The following is a 19,219-nucleotide window of genomic DNA, read 5'->3' on the forward strand; positions in this document are numbered from 1 at the left end:
GTAAAGGCAGAAAACACACTGGAAACACATATAAATAGTGTAAAGGCAGAAAACACACTGGAAACATATAAATAGTGTAAAGGCAGAAAACACACTGGAAACACATATAAATAGTGTAAAGGCAGAAAACACACTGGAAACACATATAAATAGTGTAAAGGCAGAAAACACACTGGAAACATATAAATAGTGTAAAGGCAGAAAACACACTGGAAACACAAACAAGCTTTGTGTTAGAAGTGGCCCACCGTGCGCTAAAAGCATCAAACATGCATCAAAAAAGCATCAACCACCTTGCTGTGTCTGCTCCCGATTTTAGAGCATCAACAGTTGTGAGAATGACTGTGATTGGTGAATGATTAAACGATGATCCAATCGGCGGCTGTCAGCTGGTTACAGCTGGGGCCGTAGCCTATGACTTCCATGTCTCGAATGAACGCGATGCTTCATTGACTACATGCAACTACCTGATGAAAATATCCCTAATACATAAGTCCTTTCAAACAATACTGCAGTGTAATGGAACTAGAAAGTGTACACATGGCATTTTTCACAGTGTTGTTGCACCCTTGTGGAGACCATGTGTTTATGGGAGTACTGTAGGTGACTGATGCAAAGAGTTCCTTTGGTCAAGTGATGGAGCTGTTTAATAAGTAAGAGACCTGCGTGTGCTGCTTGAGAGAAAGAGTTTCACTTCCTGAGCTCTTTGTCAAACGCTGCAATCTGCCTTTTGGTGCAACAACAGACACAACAACAACAACAACAGACACAACAACAACAACAACAACAACAGACACAACAACAACAACAACAGACACAACAACAACAACAACAGACACAACAACAACAACAACAACAACAACAACAACAACAACAACAGACACAACAACAACAGACACAACAACAACAACAACAACAACAACAGACACAACAACAACAACAGACACAACAACAACACCAACAACAACAACAACAACAGACACAACAACAACAACAACAGACACAACAACAACAACAACAACAGGACACAACATCGCTCATTCTCAGTAATTTGAGATGCATGTGAACGTCGGCGTATCTCCCTGAGCGTCTACACACTGTGATAGTAAATTATTGATTGAGTGCCTACACCCTCTCATCTACACACCCTCTCATCTACACACCCTCTCATCTCATCTACACACCCTCTCATCTACACACCCTCTCATCTACACACCCTCTCATCTCATCTACACACCCTCTCATCTACACACCCTCTCATCTCCCCGAGCGTCTACACACCCTCTCATCTACACACCCTCTCATCTACACACCCTCTCATCTACACACCCTCTCATCTACACACCCTCTCATCTACACACCCTCTCATCTACACACCCTCTCATCTACACACCCTCTCATCTACACACCCTCTCATCTCCCCGAGCGTCTACACACCCTCTCATCTACACACCCTCTCATCTCATCTACACACCCTCTCATCTACACACCCTCTCATCTCATCTACACACCCTCTCATCTCATCTACACACCCTCTCATCTCATCTACACACCCTCTCATCTCCCCGAGCGTCTACACACCCTCTCATCTACACACCCTCTCATTTACACACCCTCTCATCTACACACCCTCTCATCTACACACCCTCTCATCTACACACCCTCTCATCTACACACCCTCTCATCTCCCTGAGCGTCTACACACCCTCTCATCTACACACCCTCTCATAACAAGCGGCGTGTATTAGCTATAATTAGATCAGCCAGGAATGGCGTGATGTCGAGGCCGCGGGTGGTGCTGATAACAGCAGCAGCGTGGACACTCGTCCTGTGGACTCAGGAGGTCTGCCGGCAGGCACCTCCTTTGTTGGTGGGGAATGAGGACTGATAAGCAGGGCAGCCGAAAGCACCCGTGCTGAATGAGGTTGTGGGGGGGGGGGGGGGGGGGGGGGTTGGGGCAGCGGGGTGGGGTGGGGGCAAGACAAAGGCTGTTAAATTTAACTGCCAAGGGCATAAAGCCGCGCTCTCATTCTGATTGATTTCCTCCCCGAGGTCGATGCTGTGCAACCGGTTACGCTTGTAAGGAGACGGTCTCTGCCTCTCGCTCTCTGTTTCTTTATCACTATGTCTCTCTCTCTCAGTCTGTCTGTGCCCCCCAAGGTAAGGGTACTGTAGCTCGTAGCTCCGTTCTTGAAGGCAATGCGTAAGTGTCTTCAACCTGCATTCTTTCGACTGGCCTGCTGGGGGCGACCCCACTGGCTGCAAAAAAAAAGTCAGATTGTAAGGAAGTGAATGGGCAAAACGCAGATTAGGGCTGGGTATTGGTTCAAATTTCAAGAATCGATTAGATTCCGATTCACAAGGTTCCGAATCGATTAATCCCGATTCGATTCGATTTGATTAATTTCAATATCGATTTGGTTAGTGATACTAAAACATGTTTTTTTTAGCTGTAACCTGAATTACATGACTGTCCAGTTTTCTACAGGGGTTCCCAACCTTTTTTGCGCCAAGGACCGGTAGATACATGGGGAAAAAGTTGCGGACCGGTTGTCAATTTTAATGGTTTTAGTTACACATATATTTACTCACCAGGTGGTGACAAAGGGTAAATAACAGCCTTTTCTTCTGTCAATAAAGACACTTTCACAATTATGCACAGTGATTTGATTTCAGCCTATATAATTTCTAAAAGTAGATATTAATGATCAAACATTTCCATTTATGTAGCCTACAGTATTTATTTTTTTGTTTCAACTACAAACATAAACGTCAACTTGAAACTGTTTCAACTACCACACACAGCCTATAATAGTATAGCCTATGTTTATAAAAAAAAAAGGATTAAAATAAAAATCGATAAAAAAATCGGAGAATCGATTTTTTTTAACCCAGCCCTAACGCAGATCTTCATGCGCATCACTGCCTCTCATAATATTTACATCCTCTAGATTTGACCTCGTCTGACGTTTCCTCGTTTCCTCTCCAGGATCTCTTTCAGTCTGTTGCTATCCGAGCTGCTGCCACTTCTTTGTTTCTGTTCATGTTCTATGTAGATTAGAAACATTGCGTTGACTGTATACGTTGTCGTTATTATGGCCAACATGTGCCTCACCTCATCTGTCACCTCAGGACCTGGTTTGGATGATCGGATCTCAAATGCGTCTTGGTTACATTTACACCTGGATTTCATGTGTTTCTGCACAATGGTGATCCAGTCACCCAGGATGCATGGTGATGGCAGGTTTATAGGAGGTCTATGTGCCTCCGATACTGTTCCTGGCCTGACTGAGATCTGGCTGTACTGCGTTGCTCGGTGCTCCCTTAACCAGGGTCTCTTGCAGAGTCACAAAACATATTGTTGCTGTTGGGTCAAAACCTTGTAAAGGCTTTTGCACACCAAGTCTGTATTTTTCGTCCCGAAATTATCGCATGTTACTTTCGTCCATCATCAAATTTTTCGGAACAGGTTTGATTTTCTGTGTTTTTAGCTTAGCCAAAAGCCTTTTGAGAGCTGTTTCTGTGTCTGTGTTTTGGGGGAGAGAGCCTGAGGAGGGGGGCTCCAGCTAGCTGCGGAGAGGCAGACGCAGACGCTGGTGCTGGCTCCACCTCAATGAAATGCAACTCCGTCTGACCACTCTGATTGGATTTGAAGTGATTTGTTTTTTTGCTGCTCCTCAAGTGATAGAAGTTTCATGCGTCCTTTCACAGAGTATTCTGCAGAGGGACTCGAAACATATTGTGCTTTCTCAACACAAACACACAATTTGTATTTGGTTTTTGACAATTAAAAACGGACTGGATTTGCCTGCTGTGTGACATAGCCATCGAGACAAAAAAGAACAGGCCTGTGATTTTCTTCTCCCTCATGAAGCTGTTTTGTTTGTGCAGGGAGAACGAGGTCCTCAAGGTCCAGCTCAAGAAGTATGTGGGGGCGGTGCAAATGCTGAAGAGAGAGGGGAGCCAGGGCAATGACGGTAAGACACACACACACACACACACACACACACACACACACACACACACACATACATACACGCACGCACGCACGCACGCACGCACGCACGCACACACACACACACACACACACACACCATCATTAAGACCTGAAATTAGATTTCATATCTATGTCCCAGTCCCTCTATTATGGCACAGAAGCACACAGCAAAATAAGGTCATTACTGTATCTCTGTTCCCACATCTCATGCACTTTGTATACCTGTTCACACATCTCATGCACTTTGTATCCCTGTTCACACATCTCATGCACTTTGTATCTCTGTTCACACATCTCATGCACTTTGTATCTCTGTTCCCACATCTCATGCACTTTGTATCCCTGTTCCCACATCTCATGCACTTTGTATCTCTGTTCACACATCTCATGCACTTTGTATCTCTGTTCACACATCTCATGCACTTTGGATCTCTGTTCACACATCTCATGCACTTTGGATCTCTGTTCTCACATCTCATGCACTTTGTATCTCTGTTCACACATCTCATGCACTTTGTATCCCTGTTCCCACATCTCATGCACGTTGTATCTCTGTTCCCACATCTCATGCACTTTGGATCTCTGTTCCCACATCTCATGCACTTTGTATCTCTGTTCCCACATCTCATGCACGTTGTATCCCTGTTCACACATCTCATGCACTTTGTATCCCTGTTCCCACATCTCATGCACTTTGTATACCTGTTCCCACATCTCATGCACTTTGTATCCCTGTTCCCACATCTCATGCACTTTGTATACCTGTTCCCACATCTCATGCACTTTGTATCCCTGTTCCCACATCTCATGCACTTTGTATACCTGTTCCCACATCTCATGCACTTTGTATCCCTGTTCCCACATCTCATGCACTTTGTATCCCTGTTCCCACATCTCATGCACTTTGTATACCTGTTCCCACATCTCATGCACTTTGTATCTCTGTTCACACATCTCATGCACTTTGTATCTCTGTTCCCACATCTCATGCACTTTGGATCTCTGTTCCCACATCTCATGCACTTTGTATCTCTGTTCCCACATCTCATGCACGTTGTATCCCTGTTCACACATCTCATGCACTTTGTATCCCTGTTCCCACATCTCATGCACTTTGTATACCTGTTCCCACATCTCATGCACTTTGTATCCCTGTTCCCACATCTCATGCACTTTGTATACCTGTTCCCACATCTCATGCACTTTGTATCCCTGTTCCCACATCTCATGCACTTTGTATACCTGTTCCCACATCTCATGCACTTTGTATCCCTGTTCCCACATCTCATGCACTTTGTATCCCTGTTCCCACATCTCATGCACTTTGTATCCCTGTTCCCACATCTCATGCACTTTGTATCCCTGTTCCCACATCTCATGCACTTTGTATACCTGTTCCCACATCTCATGCACTTTGTATCCCTGTTCCCACATCTCATGCACTTTGTATCTCTGTTCCCACATCTCATGCACTTTGTATACCTGTTCCCACATCTCATGCACTTTGTATCTCTGTTCCCACATCTCATGCACTTTGTATCCCTGTTCCCACATCTCATGCACTTTGTATCCCTGTTCCCACATCTCATGCACTTTGTATCCCTGTTCCCACATCTCATGCACTTTGTATACCTGTTCCCACATCTCATGCACTTTGTATCCCTGTTCCCACATCTCATGCACTTTGTATCTCTGTTCCCACATCTCATGCACTTTGTATACCTGTTCCCACATCTCATGCACTTTGTATCCCTGTTCCCACATCTCATGCACTTTGTATCCCTGTTCCCACATCTCATGCACTTTGTATCCCTGTTCCCACATCTCATGCACTTTGTATCTCTGTTCACACATCTCATGCACTTTGTATCCCTGTTCCCACATCTCATGCACTTTGTATCTCTGTTCCCACATCTCATGCACTTTGTATCTCTGTTCCCACATCTCATGCACTTTGTATCCCTGTTCACACATCTCATGCACTTTGTATCCCTGTTCCCACATCTCATGCACTTCTCAATGGTTCAGAAATGACTAAGCTTCCCATTTTACTCTGTGCACTCCTGTCAAACAGAATGGGCTTCTCCCCTCCCACCCACTGCACTGTCTCTCTCTCTTACCTTTTTTTTTTTTTTTTTTTGCTGCATCTGATAACTTTGACTTTGTGTTGCCGTTACCGGGGGATGTACGCGGTGTGTAAAGACTGGCGAGATAACGCTGTATCAAAGGCAAACAAAATGAACATGGCAGATTATGGCGGGATATAATGACTAATTGCATTTTGGGGAGAGCAGTTATCTGTGGTGCCCCAAAGTGTTTATGTATCTGTCAGTGTATTATAAGACAGACAGTTAAAGAGATGGAGATATAAATATATAGTGGAGATACATATTTTTTTGACTGCTATTGTGTGTGTGTGTGTGTGTGTGTGTGTGTGTGTGTGTGTGTGTGTGTGTGTGTGTGTGTGTGTGTGTGTGTGTGTGTGTGTGTGTGTGTGTGTGTGAGTGATTGAGCGAGAGAGAGAGTTTCTGTGAGGCCATGTCCATTTGCATGTACAGGCCATGGACTGTAAATATGTGGACGTAGCCACTCTCGTTTTGAGACGGTCGAAGTTTGAAGCCTAGCCTTTTGCCATCTTGGGGTCCTTGCGCAGGTTGTGACTTGACATGACGTGATGTGACGTGACTTCACTTGCCCAAAACAAAATGACTTGGGACTTACATGTACTTGACACTTGGACAAAAGTCAGCCGGTGTCACAGTGTGTGACCAAAGATAGCCTAGAACCAATTCTGACAGTGTCAGCAATTTAGGGTGACAGCTACGACGACGTCTTATAACAACCAATAGAAATGCTGCATGATCATATCAGGATGTAGTATGTATGTATGTAGTATGTAGTAGATGCTAAATGCTAGTAGTAGCTGCTAATAAATACTTTACATGACCTCAAGCTGTCTCGCAAAATTGACCATGTTGGCCTTTTTTCCCTAGCCACATTCTCCTCCTCTTCTTTGGAGGTTTTTCCAGACGTAAATACAAGCATGTCACATGACAGCCCGTTTTCCTCGTTTTCAGCAGTTCAAAACAAATGATCGTTTCAGCGCATAATATCAAACCCAACTTATCAGGGTGACTTAAAAATCACATTTAAAGCTGGAAATAAGGTCCAGGTTGTAAAAAAACGGAATTCTCCTTTAAAAAAGAAAAAGCTACTTGTATGTTTAATTTTTGTAGTTGCTCAGTTGCAACAATGAAAGTGCTGTTCGGTATTCAGTGTTGTCTTCTTTTCTTTATGAGTTCAAAAGAAAAATGAAGTTCTCTGAGTTGACATGTTTCACTTGCTAAGGGAGCAGAGACCTGTGAAACATCAGAAGTGCTTCAGCTCTCGCCTGGCCCTCTCACTCACCAGAGCACACCAGGCAGGAATACTGATGATGATGATGGGGGGAATTCCCAGGTTCCCACAGCTCCTAGAAATCCTTGAAACGTTGTGAATTTGAAGAGAGAGAAAAAAATCAAAGCACTGAAAGTTTGTGAAAATAATCATAAATAGACAGGAGTCATTAGGTTAGCTTAGCTTAGACCAAACCTTATTGTCCCCAGGGGGAATCTGTCATGGGCACATTACACGGTCGCTTTGTATAAAACATGACATGAATCACACAACACTTTTGTAATATAGGATTTGTTGTTGGAAAGCAACATCCTTCTTGGCTACCATGCTGCCTATGTAGAATTTCATATAATCTGTTATGGTAACAGTGGCCTCATCAAGCTCCAGTGCATGAAATATAGACCGATCTGTACACAGAGGAGAGCGGAGCGGAGATGCTCCTGAACGCCTCCTCGTCTCCCTCGCTTGAGTTGTGGCCACATGCCAGGATGTGTTGCTCGGATGGCAGCTGGCAGATGGTCCACTGGTGGCGATTGAAGTGGTGGGAGTGACAGCATTGTGTCTCTGGAGTGTCTGCGTCTTCATCCATATTCCCACTGCCAGGTTGTTGCATTCCATTGAAAAGGCTTAGATTTATATAATTTGTTCAAGAATAGAAAGTTATTTTGATATATTTTCTCACTTAACTTGTAACACAGCACAGTTGAGAAGCGTTCACACATTCAAGCCTCTCGCTCTCGTTTAAATTGTTGTCTGCGAGCTTCTATCGAGCCTACTAGTGCTCATTATAAACATTCTCAATGACTGCGTTTACATGGACTTGAGTATCCCGGTTATGAGGCTTATCCTGCTTTTGATCATATTCGGGATATGGCGTTTACATGGAACACAGAGAAAGCAGCTTATTCATATCCCTGTATACATGATAAGTACTAGTATCCCGGTTACTGATTACTGCATGCTACTTGCGCAGGCGCCTGTGATCTTTACAATACAAACCGGCGTCATTATTATTATTATTATTATTATTATTATTATTATTATTATATTTTCGCTTGTATTGGCTGCGTGTGACGTCATTCACCTTTTTTTGGCCAAGACTCTGTGGGATTCCCTTGGATTCCGTCTTCACGGTGGTCTGTCCCCGTTTGCGTCACCGTTTGCGTTGGTCTGTCCCCGTTTCATTTGAGTCACAACACCTTCGTCCTGTAGTTTGTATACTACAGACTTGAATAGGGCAGCATTTCGATGCTTTCTCCTATCTAAGCTGCCAAGCATTTAATTATTTCATCACCGAAAGACAAAACTCTGCAAAACTCCATTTCCTCATCGCTCCAGAAGTGAGACTTGGCTGAAGCCGCGCCTGCGCAGGTAGTCTGCTGCGGTCAGAAAGCAGGATAAGGTGTATACATGCAGCAGTATCCCGGGTTCTTTCAGAGTACTCCACCTAGCATAACCGGCTTTCTCAAAACCGGGATAAGGGCTTATCCAGGTTTCTGAAACCGGGATATGATGTTTACATGCGCAAACACAAAAACGGGATACTCCAAAACCCCGACAGTAACCGGGATACTCAAGTGCATGTAAACGCAGTCAATGTTGTTGATCCAGTGAAGAGCCATCAGCCTCCATCCAGCCAGCCAGCCATCAGCCATCTAGCCAGCCATCAGCCAGCCAGCCATCAGCCAGCCAGCCATCCAGCCAGCCATCAGCCATCCAGCCAGCCAGTCAGCCAGCCAGTCAACAGCCATTAGCCAAGCCAGCCAGCCAGCCATCAGCCAGCCAGCCATCAGCCAGCCAGCCAGCCATCAGCCATCCAGCCAGCCATCAGCTAGCCATCAGCCAGCCAGCCATCAGCCAGCCAGCCAGCCATCAGCCATCCAGCCAGCCATCAGCCAGCCATCAGCCAGCCAGCCATCAGCCAGCCAGCCAGCCATCAGCCAGCCAGCCATCAGCCAGCCAGCCATCAGCCAGCCATCAGCCAGCCAGCCATCAGCCAGCCGAATGCCATAACATTCCTGGCGTAGTGTTGCAGAAGCCCCAGTAGAGGCGGCTTCATCTCTCCGTCTCCTCCTGTGTTTCACTCTCCCTTCATCCCGACAGGCGTGCTAATTCCCTCTCTGCACGACATGGCGGCGTCTAAATGATTTCATCCTCTCTCGCCTCTGTCTCCTCCTAATGATGTACCCTGACACACACACACTGCTCCATCACACTTTGATGTGGAATACCACAGTCTATTGGTATGTGTGTCTGCGTTGGAGGGGGGCGCTAGAATGTGCCAGCGGTTTAGGGGAAAATGGATACTCATGCGCTGTCAGCTGCGTGCTTTCCGGCATCAGCGGGTGCTCTGGCTTTTTGAAAGCCCTCCCGGCTTGATGGCGCTGCAGACGTGCGGCCATATCTTACACCCAGTGCAAGTTGAAGGGCGAGGGCAAGCGTTATCTCTGATATTTTCTAGCACTCAAAATCTTTTTTTCCTTCTTATTTGAATGACCACTGGGTCACTGAAACACGTCCTTTGTTGTACTGACCAAGTGGTAATTAAAGGATGGCTTTACTGTGGTGAATATGAAGATTTATTAAATGTAACGCATGGAGTTGGAATCCGTTGACATTTTTTGAATCTGTTGTTCATAGCCTGATAAATCAAAGAAAATACACTCTGTGGGGTGGGGTGGGGTGGGGGGGGGCGGGAAGGGCCGGTGCGGGGTGCAGAAATCCTCCACTTCCCACAATGCACTGGGCTCGTGGTTTTCTAAGTCCACGCCCACCCCTCAGGCATTTGGCTGATATCAAACTCCAGTAGGTGGCGGTAATGCACATATATATGTTTGCCAACCGCCATAAAACTCAAAGAAGAAGAAGAAGACATTTTGCTTGGATACTCTAGTGGATAGCTAACATTAGCATAGCTACAGAATGGCTACATTAGCAAGCTCGCTACGATCTGGGTGTTTGCAGTCGGCATTTCAAAGAGGAGGACTATACCTGTACGATCCCCACTGCTAAATAGTAAAATAAAAATGGATCAAGGCTTGATATCATAATCTAACGTGAATTCCTTCCAGAACGAGACTGGCTCAGCCTGTTTCAAGGGGGCTGTTTGCGGTGTCTGCTAACGTTAGGCTAGTGTGTTGTTATATTGGCGTTTGTGGTGTTGTGGCTTTTAGTCAATAATTTGGACAGTAAATATGCCTTCTTGTGATGCAGTTGGCTTTATTAACCGTACCTCAAAGAAGGGTGGTTTTCTCGCTTTTTTTGGTGAGTGAATGAAATTGTCAGTGGTCACTGCTAACATTTGAACATGGATTGTAAATAGCGTTTTACATACATATCTGTGCTAATAATGCTAGCCTATTGTCTAACTATCCTTTCCACACACACTGAATATACCGAAATGCTAGACTTGATCATGGACAAATGGCCGCACTCATAACGTTAAGGTGTGTTTGACCTAACGATAATATAAATATTAACGTTAATGCACTCCTAGTACTGTACTGACATCAGGTGACAAGCTGAAATGTCAATTGTTCTAGCAAATCTAGGTACATTTCAGACTTTAACGTAGTGTCCAGTCTTGTCTGAGGTGAATGCAAGTGAACTATATTTTTCAATCCTGTCTTTGAATAAAAGTTGTACATTGTGTTATACTTGAAAACCATGTGTCCGCTCCCTTTTTTGTGTTGACAATTAGCCTACAACAAATCTGTATGGTTTATCTGTTGGCATTAAACCGTGGTATTTCCTTGGGTGATATTCCATATTTGCCATTAGACCTGTTCAAATCTGCATTTTCTACAAATTGGGCTAAATTAGTAATGGTAAATCAAAGCCACATGTGAGCACAAGTACTTTTCTTAAAACACCACCCAAAATAAAATGCAAAGAGACGTTTCCTTCTCTAACTATTGGTGCTTTCACAAAATATTTACACAATGAGATTTTTTATAAATAATCATCGATAACGTGGATAAAGACTTTGATGATGGTGATGACATCTGCTGCTGCTGGACGAGAGACCGAAGACCAGTCCACCTGAAGGAGATCCACAAGACCTTCCAGCATGCCAGTGCCAACATCACCCAAGATAAACGTTGCTGTAGGATTACAAATAAAGTTTGCTTCAGGGATTGACATGAAAAAGTTACATAATGGGGTGGCTATACATTGTTGTTTCACAGTAGCTAATATCTGGCCATAATTCTGCAATTGCCCACTATATGCTTATATGCTTAGTACGTTATAATAGCGATAACAGATACATCTTTGGTTCAACTTTTTTATTGTAATTTCGTGTAAAATTAGTCTCTAAAACCCAACGATCTATGGTCCAAAACTTTGATGCGACCTTACACACCTTACTCAGTGACTTCTTCAAGAAGAAATTGGCCTCTCGCTGTAGCAAAGCGATCCATCGGCAGCGGCACGAGGCAGAATTTCTCCCCGCACGGCGAGCCTCGGGGCCCCCGGGCCTCTGGTTCGTCTCCGGCAGCCTGTTCAACTGCCTCTCCTTCCATACTGCGCTATTCCTCTGCACTGTAGTCTGACTCATATGGCGTTAAGTAGCCCTGAATGTCAGAGTTTATTAGCACACTTGGGAAATCGTCTTCATCCATATCAAACTTCAATTTCACCAGAAATATTTTGTTCAGCCATGGTTCTTTGCAAGGAGCTAGGGGAGCTAACGTTAGCTAGCATAGGCTATGCGGTGGAAAAAGATGGCCACCTAGTGTTTTGGTTTTGGGAGCTGTGAAGGGGCGTAGAGGACCTCTAGAGGCGGGACCATGGCGGCACACCGACACAAGAGTTGTAGTTTAAATCTGCACATCTTTCGCATGTGTGGTACACCGCTCTGACGCGGTCGTGATGTAAAACGCGTCAGAGCGGTGTACTAAATATGTGAAAGATAAGGGAGATCAGCCAGGAGGGTTGAGTGAGGGGAGGTAAAGGCTGCTTATCTAATCATACTACTGACATTGTAATGACACAAATCTGGTTGAAAATCAGGAAAGCCGGCCTTTAAAAGAAGAAGAAGAAAGTGGATTCTGAGTGCTAGAAACGAGCAAAGAGAACGCTTGCCCTTATAGAACACGTGCACTAAGATATGACCTGTGATCTTTGGAACGCTCCTCGGGCGCCGTCAGCTTGTTTGGAGGATCTCCCCACTCTCCTCGCCTGGGTATGACAGAGCGCTGTGTTTTGACAGGAATTTACCGTCCTTTACAAAGTTTTTTGTGCGTGTGCGTGTTTCAAGGGCGCGGGAAGGGTGCGGCAGCACCCCCTGGTGGCAAGAGATTGAATTTTCTAAATTGTTGTATTTGGCTGTGTTACTTTCTAACCTTCTGGTCGAAGCCTTCTGACCGTAGTCAGATGGCCCAGGGAATGTTGACAGATCATCATTTCTTCTTACAGCAACGAAGCCTCAAACGTTTGCATTGAGGCTCTGTTGTTTTATTACCACTCCGACAGTAACAGCATCTTTGTTTACACTCAGGTTATGTCTGACTCTCTCATTTCACGTCTTTTCTGTGTCAAGCTAGCCGGTCTTAACACACCACTTCCTGTTCTAAAAGAAATTTCAAAGTAAAATGCCTTTGGCGTTTCTTTTAACCATATATAATACCAAAGCGAAAATAATTAATACAGTGACATGCTAGACATTCAACAGCTGTCCTGTGTTTATAACACCAACAAAATACATTAAAAAACAGTTTGGGCTTCCCAGCTCTAATTTTATTTCATACGCTCTCTCTTCAAAAGTGTTTGGTTTTCATCATCATCATCTGGTTTTCCATAATAATAATAATAAGTTCAGTGTTTATGCCTGTGTTGCTGTCTGTTGTAGTGTAAAACGATCTAGAGAGAGCAGGTGGTTACATGAAATTGAGTGAGAAAAGGAGAAGATACTGAATAGTGACATCACAACAGTATAACCCTAATGTTAATTTCAAATTACATATTCCTCTAGAAAAAAACGTCAAATTTGACGTGAGTGCCTTCGTTGCAGCACCCCCTAGTCAATTGTAGTTCCAGCGTGCCTGGCGTGTTTGTGTTTGTGTGTGTTAGGTGCTTGAATGCGTTTCTGTGTGTGTGTGTGTGTGTGTGTGTGTGTGTGTGTGTGTGTGTGTGTGTGTGTGTGTGTGTGTGTGTGTGTGTGTGTGTGTGTGTCATTATGAGAAGCCATTAGCCAAACCCCAAAGGAGATGTTGGCAGACAGATACAGTCATGTTTACTGTAAGGCAGAGATGGATGAAGAGAAATCTCCAGGGACACCTCCAACGCTTCATCTCTCACACACTCATTTGCACACACACATGGGCCTACACACACACACACACACACACACACACACACACACACACACACACACACCCTTTTCTACAAGGCTCCTCCTACAAGAAAAATATAATGGGATAGAATTTGCCTGCATCGATATTACGTAATGTTATTTTACCGTTAGAAATATCAACAACTAGCCGACAAAGCTGGTGGGCTTCATGGAAACAGCATGACTCGAACTGGCCGACCATTACATCAATCTGGTCATTCAGTGGCGTTTTATTGCCACATAAGTAACGTAGCGCACAGAGCTGACAGCTAGGTACGATTTCTTCTTCTCTAGGGTTATAGGCGGGTCGCTGACACCTTCAAGGTGCTTACCGCCACCTGCTGTACAAGTAGGTTACTTGTACATGCAGCGGACATACATCTATCCGTGTCACAATTCTGCCCATTTTCTGACGGATCAGTGTGGGTACGGCCTAAGCCTTTGGGGTACACGCTCTAAGAGGTGAGCCACTGGGATGCCCCAATCCTCTTCTAAGATGGCTGATTGCTTGGCGCAATAGAAACTCACCGGGAGCGAGTACACTCAAAATGGATTAAAAACTCACTGGGTGCAGGGCAAGCAAAGTCACTACTCAGTCAAGTCTCAGTACTGATTGCTTGGCGCAGTCATGTGAAGTTGCCCTTCAGCGGTGTATATATTAAACTAAATGTGTCTGCCATTGGTGGGATAAGGATCAGGAGTTATTAACCCGTTCGGCGAGGTCGATGCAGGGTCAAAGGCCAAATACTCTGGCGAGATTGACTTTCCCCTCTTCCATTTTCTTGTCAAGTGCTGGGTGATATGTGTACCTGCAGTCCATTATGCCCTTCTGCTCTCTGCTGTGCTCTCTGGGTGACCATGAGAAGATAAAGGAGATGTGATGTGAGGATGGAATCATCTCATCCTTTAGTTTGTTCTTTCTTTGATCTTGACCTGATGTCTTTGTCTAAAGCTCCCGTATGGCTCAGTGGCACAGAGTCAGGGTTGGGGGTTCAATTCCACCTGGGGTCAACTGTGCTTTATGCCAGTCAAAAAAAAAAAAAAACATATTTGATCCTTGACTTTCTCTCTTTTTTTCCTAGTAGGCCTATGTGCTTCTGTCACACACTGACCACTGATGTGGTCTTGATGTGTGTTGATCTTGGATTAAAAACTAAAACATTTTGTTATCTATTTTCCTACTTTCAGCTTTAAATAATGGACGGTGTCTGTGCGTCACCATTTGTCACAAATGCACGCACCCACGTACTCACGCACGCACACACACACACATGCGCGCACACACACACAACAGAGGTCCTTGAGGCTTCCAGGGTCCTTGAAGGGGCTCCAGGGGTAATTTATTTATTTATTTTTTTTATTATATTTTTGGGGCATTTAGCCTTTATTTAGATGGGACAGTAGGCAGACGGGAAAGGTGGGGAGAGAGAGGGGGGATGACATGTGGCAAAGCACTTTGGGTCAGATTCAAACCCGCATTGGCCGAGCCTCCGTCGTACGCGTGCTACCAGGTGAGCACGGTTCCAATGGTCCTTGAAGGGGCTCCAGAGGTCCTTAAAAAGAAAACTTTCCCGCTGGCTTCTGTTCAGATTAGATGTGAACAGTCGCAGACACATGCTTTGATTGATTCTGCGTACGTGTTTAATGCGTCCATAAATAAGCCTGGCGCAGACAGGAGCTTATTCATCTCCAATCAGGAAATGGATTACATGGCCGTTTAATAGCCAATCAGCTTCTCTCTCTGCTGCTCGGCTCAGACAGCCACACACACACACACACACACACACACACACACACACACACACACACAGCCACACACACACACACACACACACACACACACACACACACACACACACACACACACACACACACAGCCACACACACACACACACACACACACACACACACACACACACACACACACACACACACACACAGGCTTCATGAGCCAATGAGAGGCATTTGTCACTGCTGCCTGCCCTAATAGGAGTGTGTAGCTTATTCATTACACACAGAGATCTGTGTTTATTGGCCCCCCCACCACGCGCTCCGCTTTGCCCCTGTACGGCCTCCGGGAGGTGGGCTATCCTGCTGACAGGTGTGTGTGTGTGTGTGTGTGTGTGTGTGTGTGTGTGTGTGTGTGTGTGTGTGTGTGTGTGTGTGTGTGTGTGTGTGTGTGTGTGTGTGTGTGTGTGTGTGCGTGCGTGCGTGCGTGCGTGCGTGCGTGCGCGCGTGCGTGCGTGGCTGTGTGTGTGCGTTCGCGCGCGTGTGTAGTTACATGCATCCTGTGTGTTTGTGTGTCTTGCGCCTGTACCACAGTGTCTCTGTGTGTGTTGTGTGCGTGTGTGTGTGTGTGTGTGTGCGTGTGTGTGTGTGTGTGTGTGTGCACCAGTGATGTCATTTTCAGGACTTGTGACTTGACCTGGACTTGAGCATTCATGCATTTGGACTCGGAAGTTGGAGACGAGGACTTGGACTTGTTAATTGATAAAGACTTTTTGTTTTGTTTTTGGTAGTTTTTTGTAATAGGCCCTAATCATTTGGCATAAGATGTTGATAGCTATATTAATACCGGGACTTTATTCAATTTTGTGCGTGGGCAGACACGTCTGCTCCACCTACATGGGGATTCACACGCAGGTTCAGTAACTCTGGGCTCGCACTCACTTGATGCGGACTCGACTCGGACATAACTTTTTCAAATTGTGTTTACATGTGTTTTTCACTATGTATAACATTGATTCTGAAAGAATCTTGTTTTTATACAGATCATTTCAACATTGGTAAATATCGATTATCGGCCATTACAGTAATGTTAATATCGGTATTGGCCAAATTTTCCATATTGGGGCATCCCTAGTGAGGTGGAGGTGTATTTTTATTACTGGGTTACTAATGAGGAGTGTGTGTTGGGGGCAGCGTTTCCATTAGGAAAAATGTTTGCCGGTCTACGTGTCCGGCGTGATTTCAGTTTCCCGGACGATTGGAATAAATTCTGGTCACATAATTATTAGAGCTGTGTTTACTGATCTTAAAAACAATTGATAGCAGGCTATAGTCTATACTCTATCATCTCGATATTGCTGTAAATTCCCTGCACCAACCATGTTTCTATGACCGGTCAATCAAACGGAACGATTTGAAATTCAAGCTTCGGGGGTTAATTCATTTCTCCGTGCCGTGGCGTGCAGCGTCGACTTTGGCACACGCTGCCTTGCATGCCGAGTCTCAGAAACGGCCCCCAAGACGAGTGAGAAAAACAAAAGAGTAGGCGCCTGAAAAAAATAACCCATGTCTAGTGATCAACTCAACACCATGAACGTAGCCTATTAAAACAACCCTGGCGAGGGCTTTCAGTTCTCAGATGAAGGCTAGCAGGTAACTAACAATAATGTATTCTTACTAGGGCTGTCAATCGATTCAAATATTTAATCGGGATTAATCGCATGATTTCCATAGTTAATCACGATTAATCGCAAATTAATCACATTTTTTTAATCTGTTCTAAATCTACCTTAAACCGAGGTAGGCTACCTTAAACCTGAGAGCTTTGTGCAAAGATGCACTGTTGTATTAATATGGGTAGCTATTATCATTAGTATGGGTAAGTATTTGGCCATTGGTAATATTGTTATTATTGCTACTAGTTACTGGGAATACACATCTCTCAGGCTGCACTGTGAAGTTAATTAGTGCTATCCTCTACATCTCTCCAGCCACAGACAGGAGAAGCTGCGTGCATGCTTTCTCCCCCCTCTCTCTTTCTCTCTCGGTATCTCTCTCTCGCGTTAAAAGGAATTCGAGTTAACGCACGATTAACGCGTTAACGCTGACAGCCCTAATTCTTACCTTTTCTTCCAGTTTAAAGTTATGCAAATAATCCCAGCTGCGCTTGTGAAGTTGACCAGCCTATTGTCTGTTCACAGAAAGCCAGTTAGAGCACGTGTGTCAATCAGCTGTCTGCTTTCAATTAACGCTCGTCATTGACAATAAGTTAGACCCGCTTGGTTTCATAAAATGCTTTTGAACTTGATTCACATCTCATCTCTCTTTCTCTCTCTGCATGTAAAGTTATGCAGGCACGGTGTAGCCACTGTCTCCACCTGTAACGTTATGCAGGCGTGGTATAGCCACTGTCTCCACCTGTAACGTTATGCAGGCGTGGTATAGCCACTGTCTCCACATGTAACGTTATGCAGTCACGGTATAGCCACTGTCTCCACCTGTAACGTTATGCAGGCGTGGTATAGCCACTGTCTCCACATGTAATGTTATGCAGGCGTGGTATAGCCACTGTCTCCACCTGTAACGTTATGCAGGCGCGGTATAGCCACTGTCTCCACATGTAACGTTATGCAGGCACGGTGTAGCCACTGTCTCCACCTGTAACGTTATGCAGGCGTGGTATAGCCACTGTCTCCACCTGTAACGTTATGCAGGCGTGGTATAGCCACTGTCTCCACCTGTAACGTTATGCAGGCGCGGTATAGCCACTGTCTCCACATGTAACGTTATGCAGGCACGGTGTAGCCACTGTCTCCACCTGTAACGTTATGCAGGCGTGGTATAGCCACTGTCTCCACCTGTAACGTTATGCAGGCGCGGTATAGCCACTGTCTCCACATGTAACGTTATGCAGGCACGGTGTAGCCACTGTCTCCACCTGTAACGTTATGCAGGCGTGGTATAGCCACTGTCTCCACCTGTAACGTTATGCAGGCACGGTGTAGCCACTGTCTCCACCTGTAACGTTATGCAGGCGTGGTATAGCCACTGTCTCCACCTGTAACGTTATGCAGGCGTGGTATAGCCACTGTCTCCACATGTAACGTTATGCAGGCGTGGTATAGCCACTGTCTCCACATGTAACGTTATGCAGGCGTGGTATAGCCACTGTCTCCACCTGTAACGTTATGCAGGCGTGGTATAGTCACTGTCTCCACCTGTAACGTTATGCAGGCGTGGTATAGCCACTGTCTCCACCTGTAACGTTATGCAGGCGTGGTATAGCCACTGTCTCCACCTGTAACGTTATGCAGGCGTGGTATAGCCACTGTCTCCACATGTAACGTTATGCAGGCGTGGTATAGTCACTGTCTCCACCTGTAACGTTATGCAGGCGTGGTATAGCCACTCTCTCCACCTGTAACGTTATGCAGGCGTGGTATAGCCACTGTCTCCACATGTAACGTTATGCAGGCGTGGTATAGTCACTGTCTCCACCTGTAACGTTATGCAGGCGTGGTATAGCCACTCTCTCCACCTGTAACGTTATGCAGGCGTGGTATAGCCACTGTCTCCACATGTAACGTTATGCAGGCGTGGTATAGTCACTGTCTCCACCTGTAACGTTATGCAGGCGTGGTATAGCCACTGTCTCCACCTGTAACGTTATGCAGGCGTGGTATAGCCACTGTCTCCACCTGTAACGTTATGCAGGCGTGGTATAGCCACTGTCTCCACCTGTAACGTTATGCAGGCGTGGTATA

At 45.3% G+C, this 19,219-nt stretch overlaps 1 protein-coding gene across 1 annotated transcript in view; it reads left to right on the top strand.

The window, feature by feature from the left end:
* Positions 1-19,219, top strand: part of snx29 (sorting nexin 29) — a 166,651-nt gene that overhangs the window by 34,038 nt on the left and 113,394 nt on the right. Inside the window, exon 14 of the mRNA XM_083635140.1 lies at positions 3,892-3,977. Within this exon, the coding sequence (XP_083491266.1) occupies positions 3,892-3,977 (86 nt within the window). The remainder of the gene's footprint in view (positions 1-3,891; positions 3,978-19,219) is intronic.

Source organism: Poromitra crassiceps, assembly GCF_964638095.1.
Source record: "Poromitra crassiceps genome assembly, chromosome: 4".
In the NCBI taxonomy this organism is placed as follows: domain Eukaryota; kingdom Metazoa; phylum Chordata; class Actinopteri; order Beryciformes; family Melamphaidae; genus Poromitra; species Poromitra crassiceps.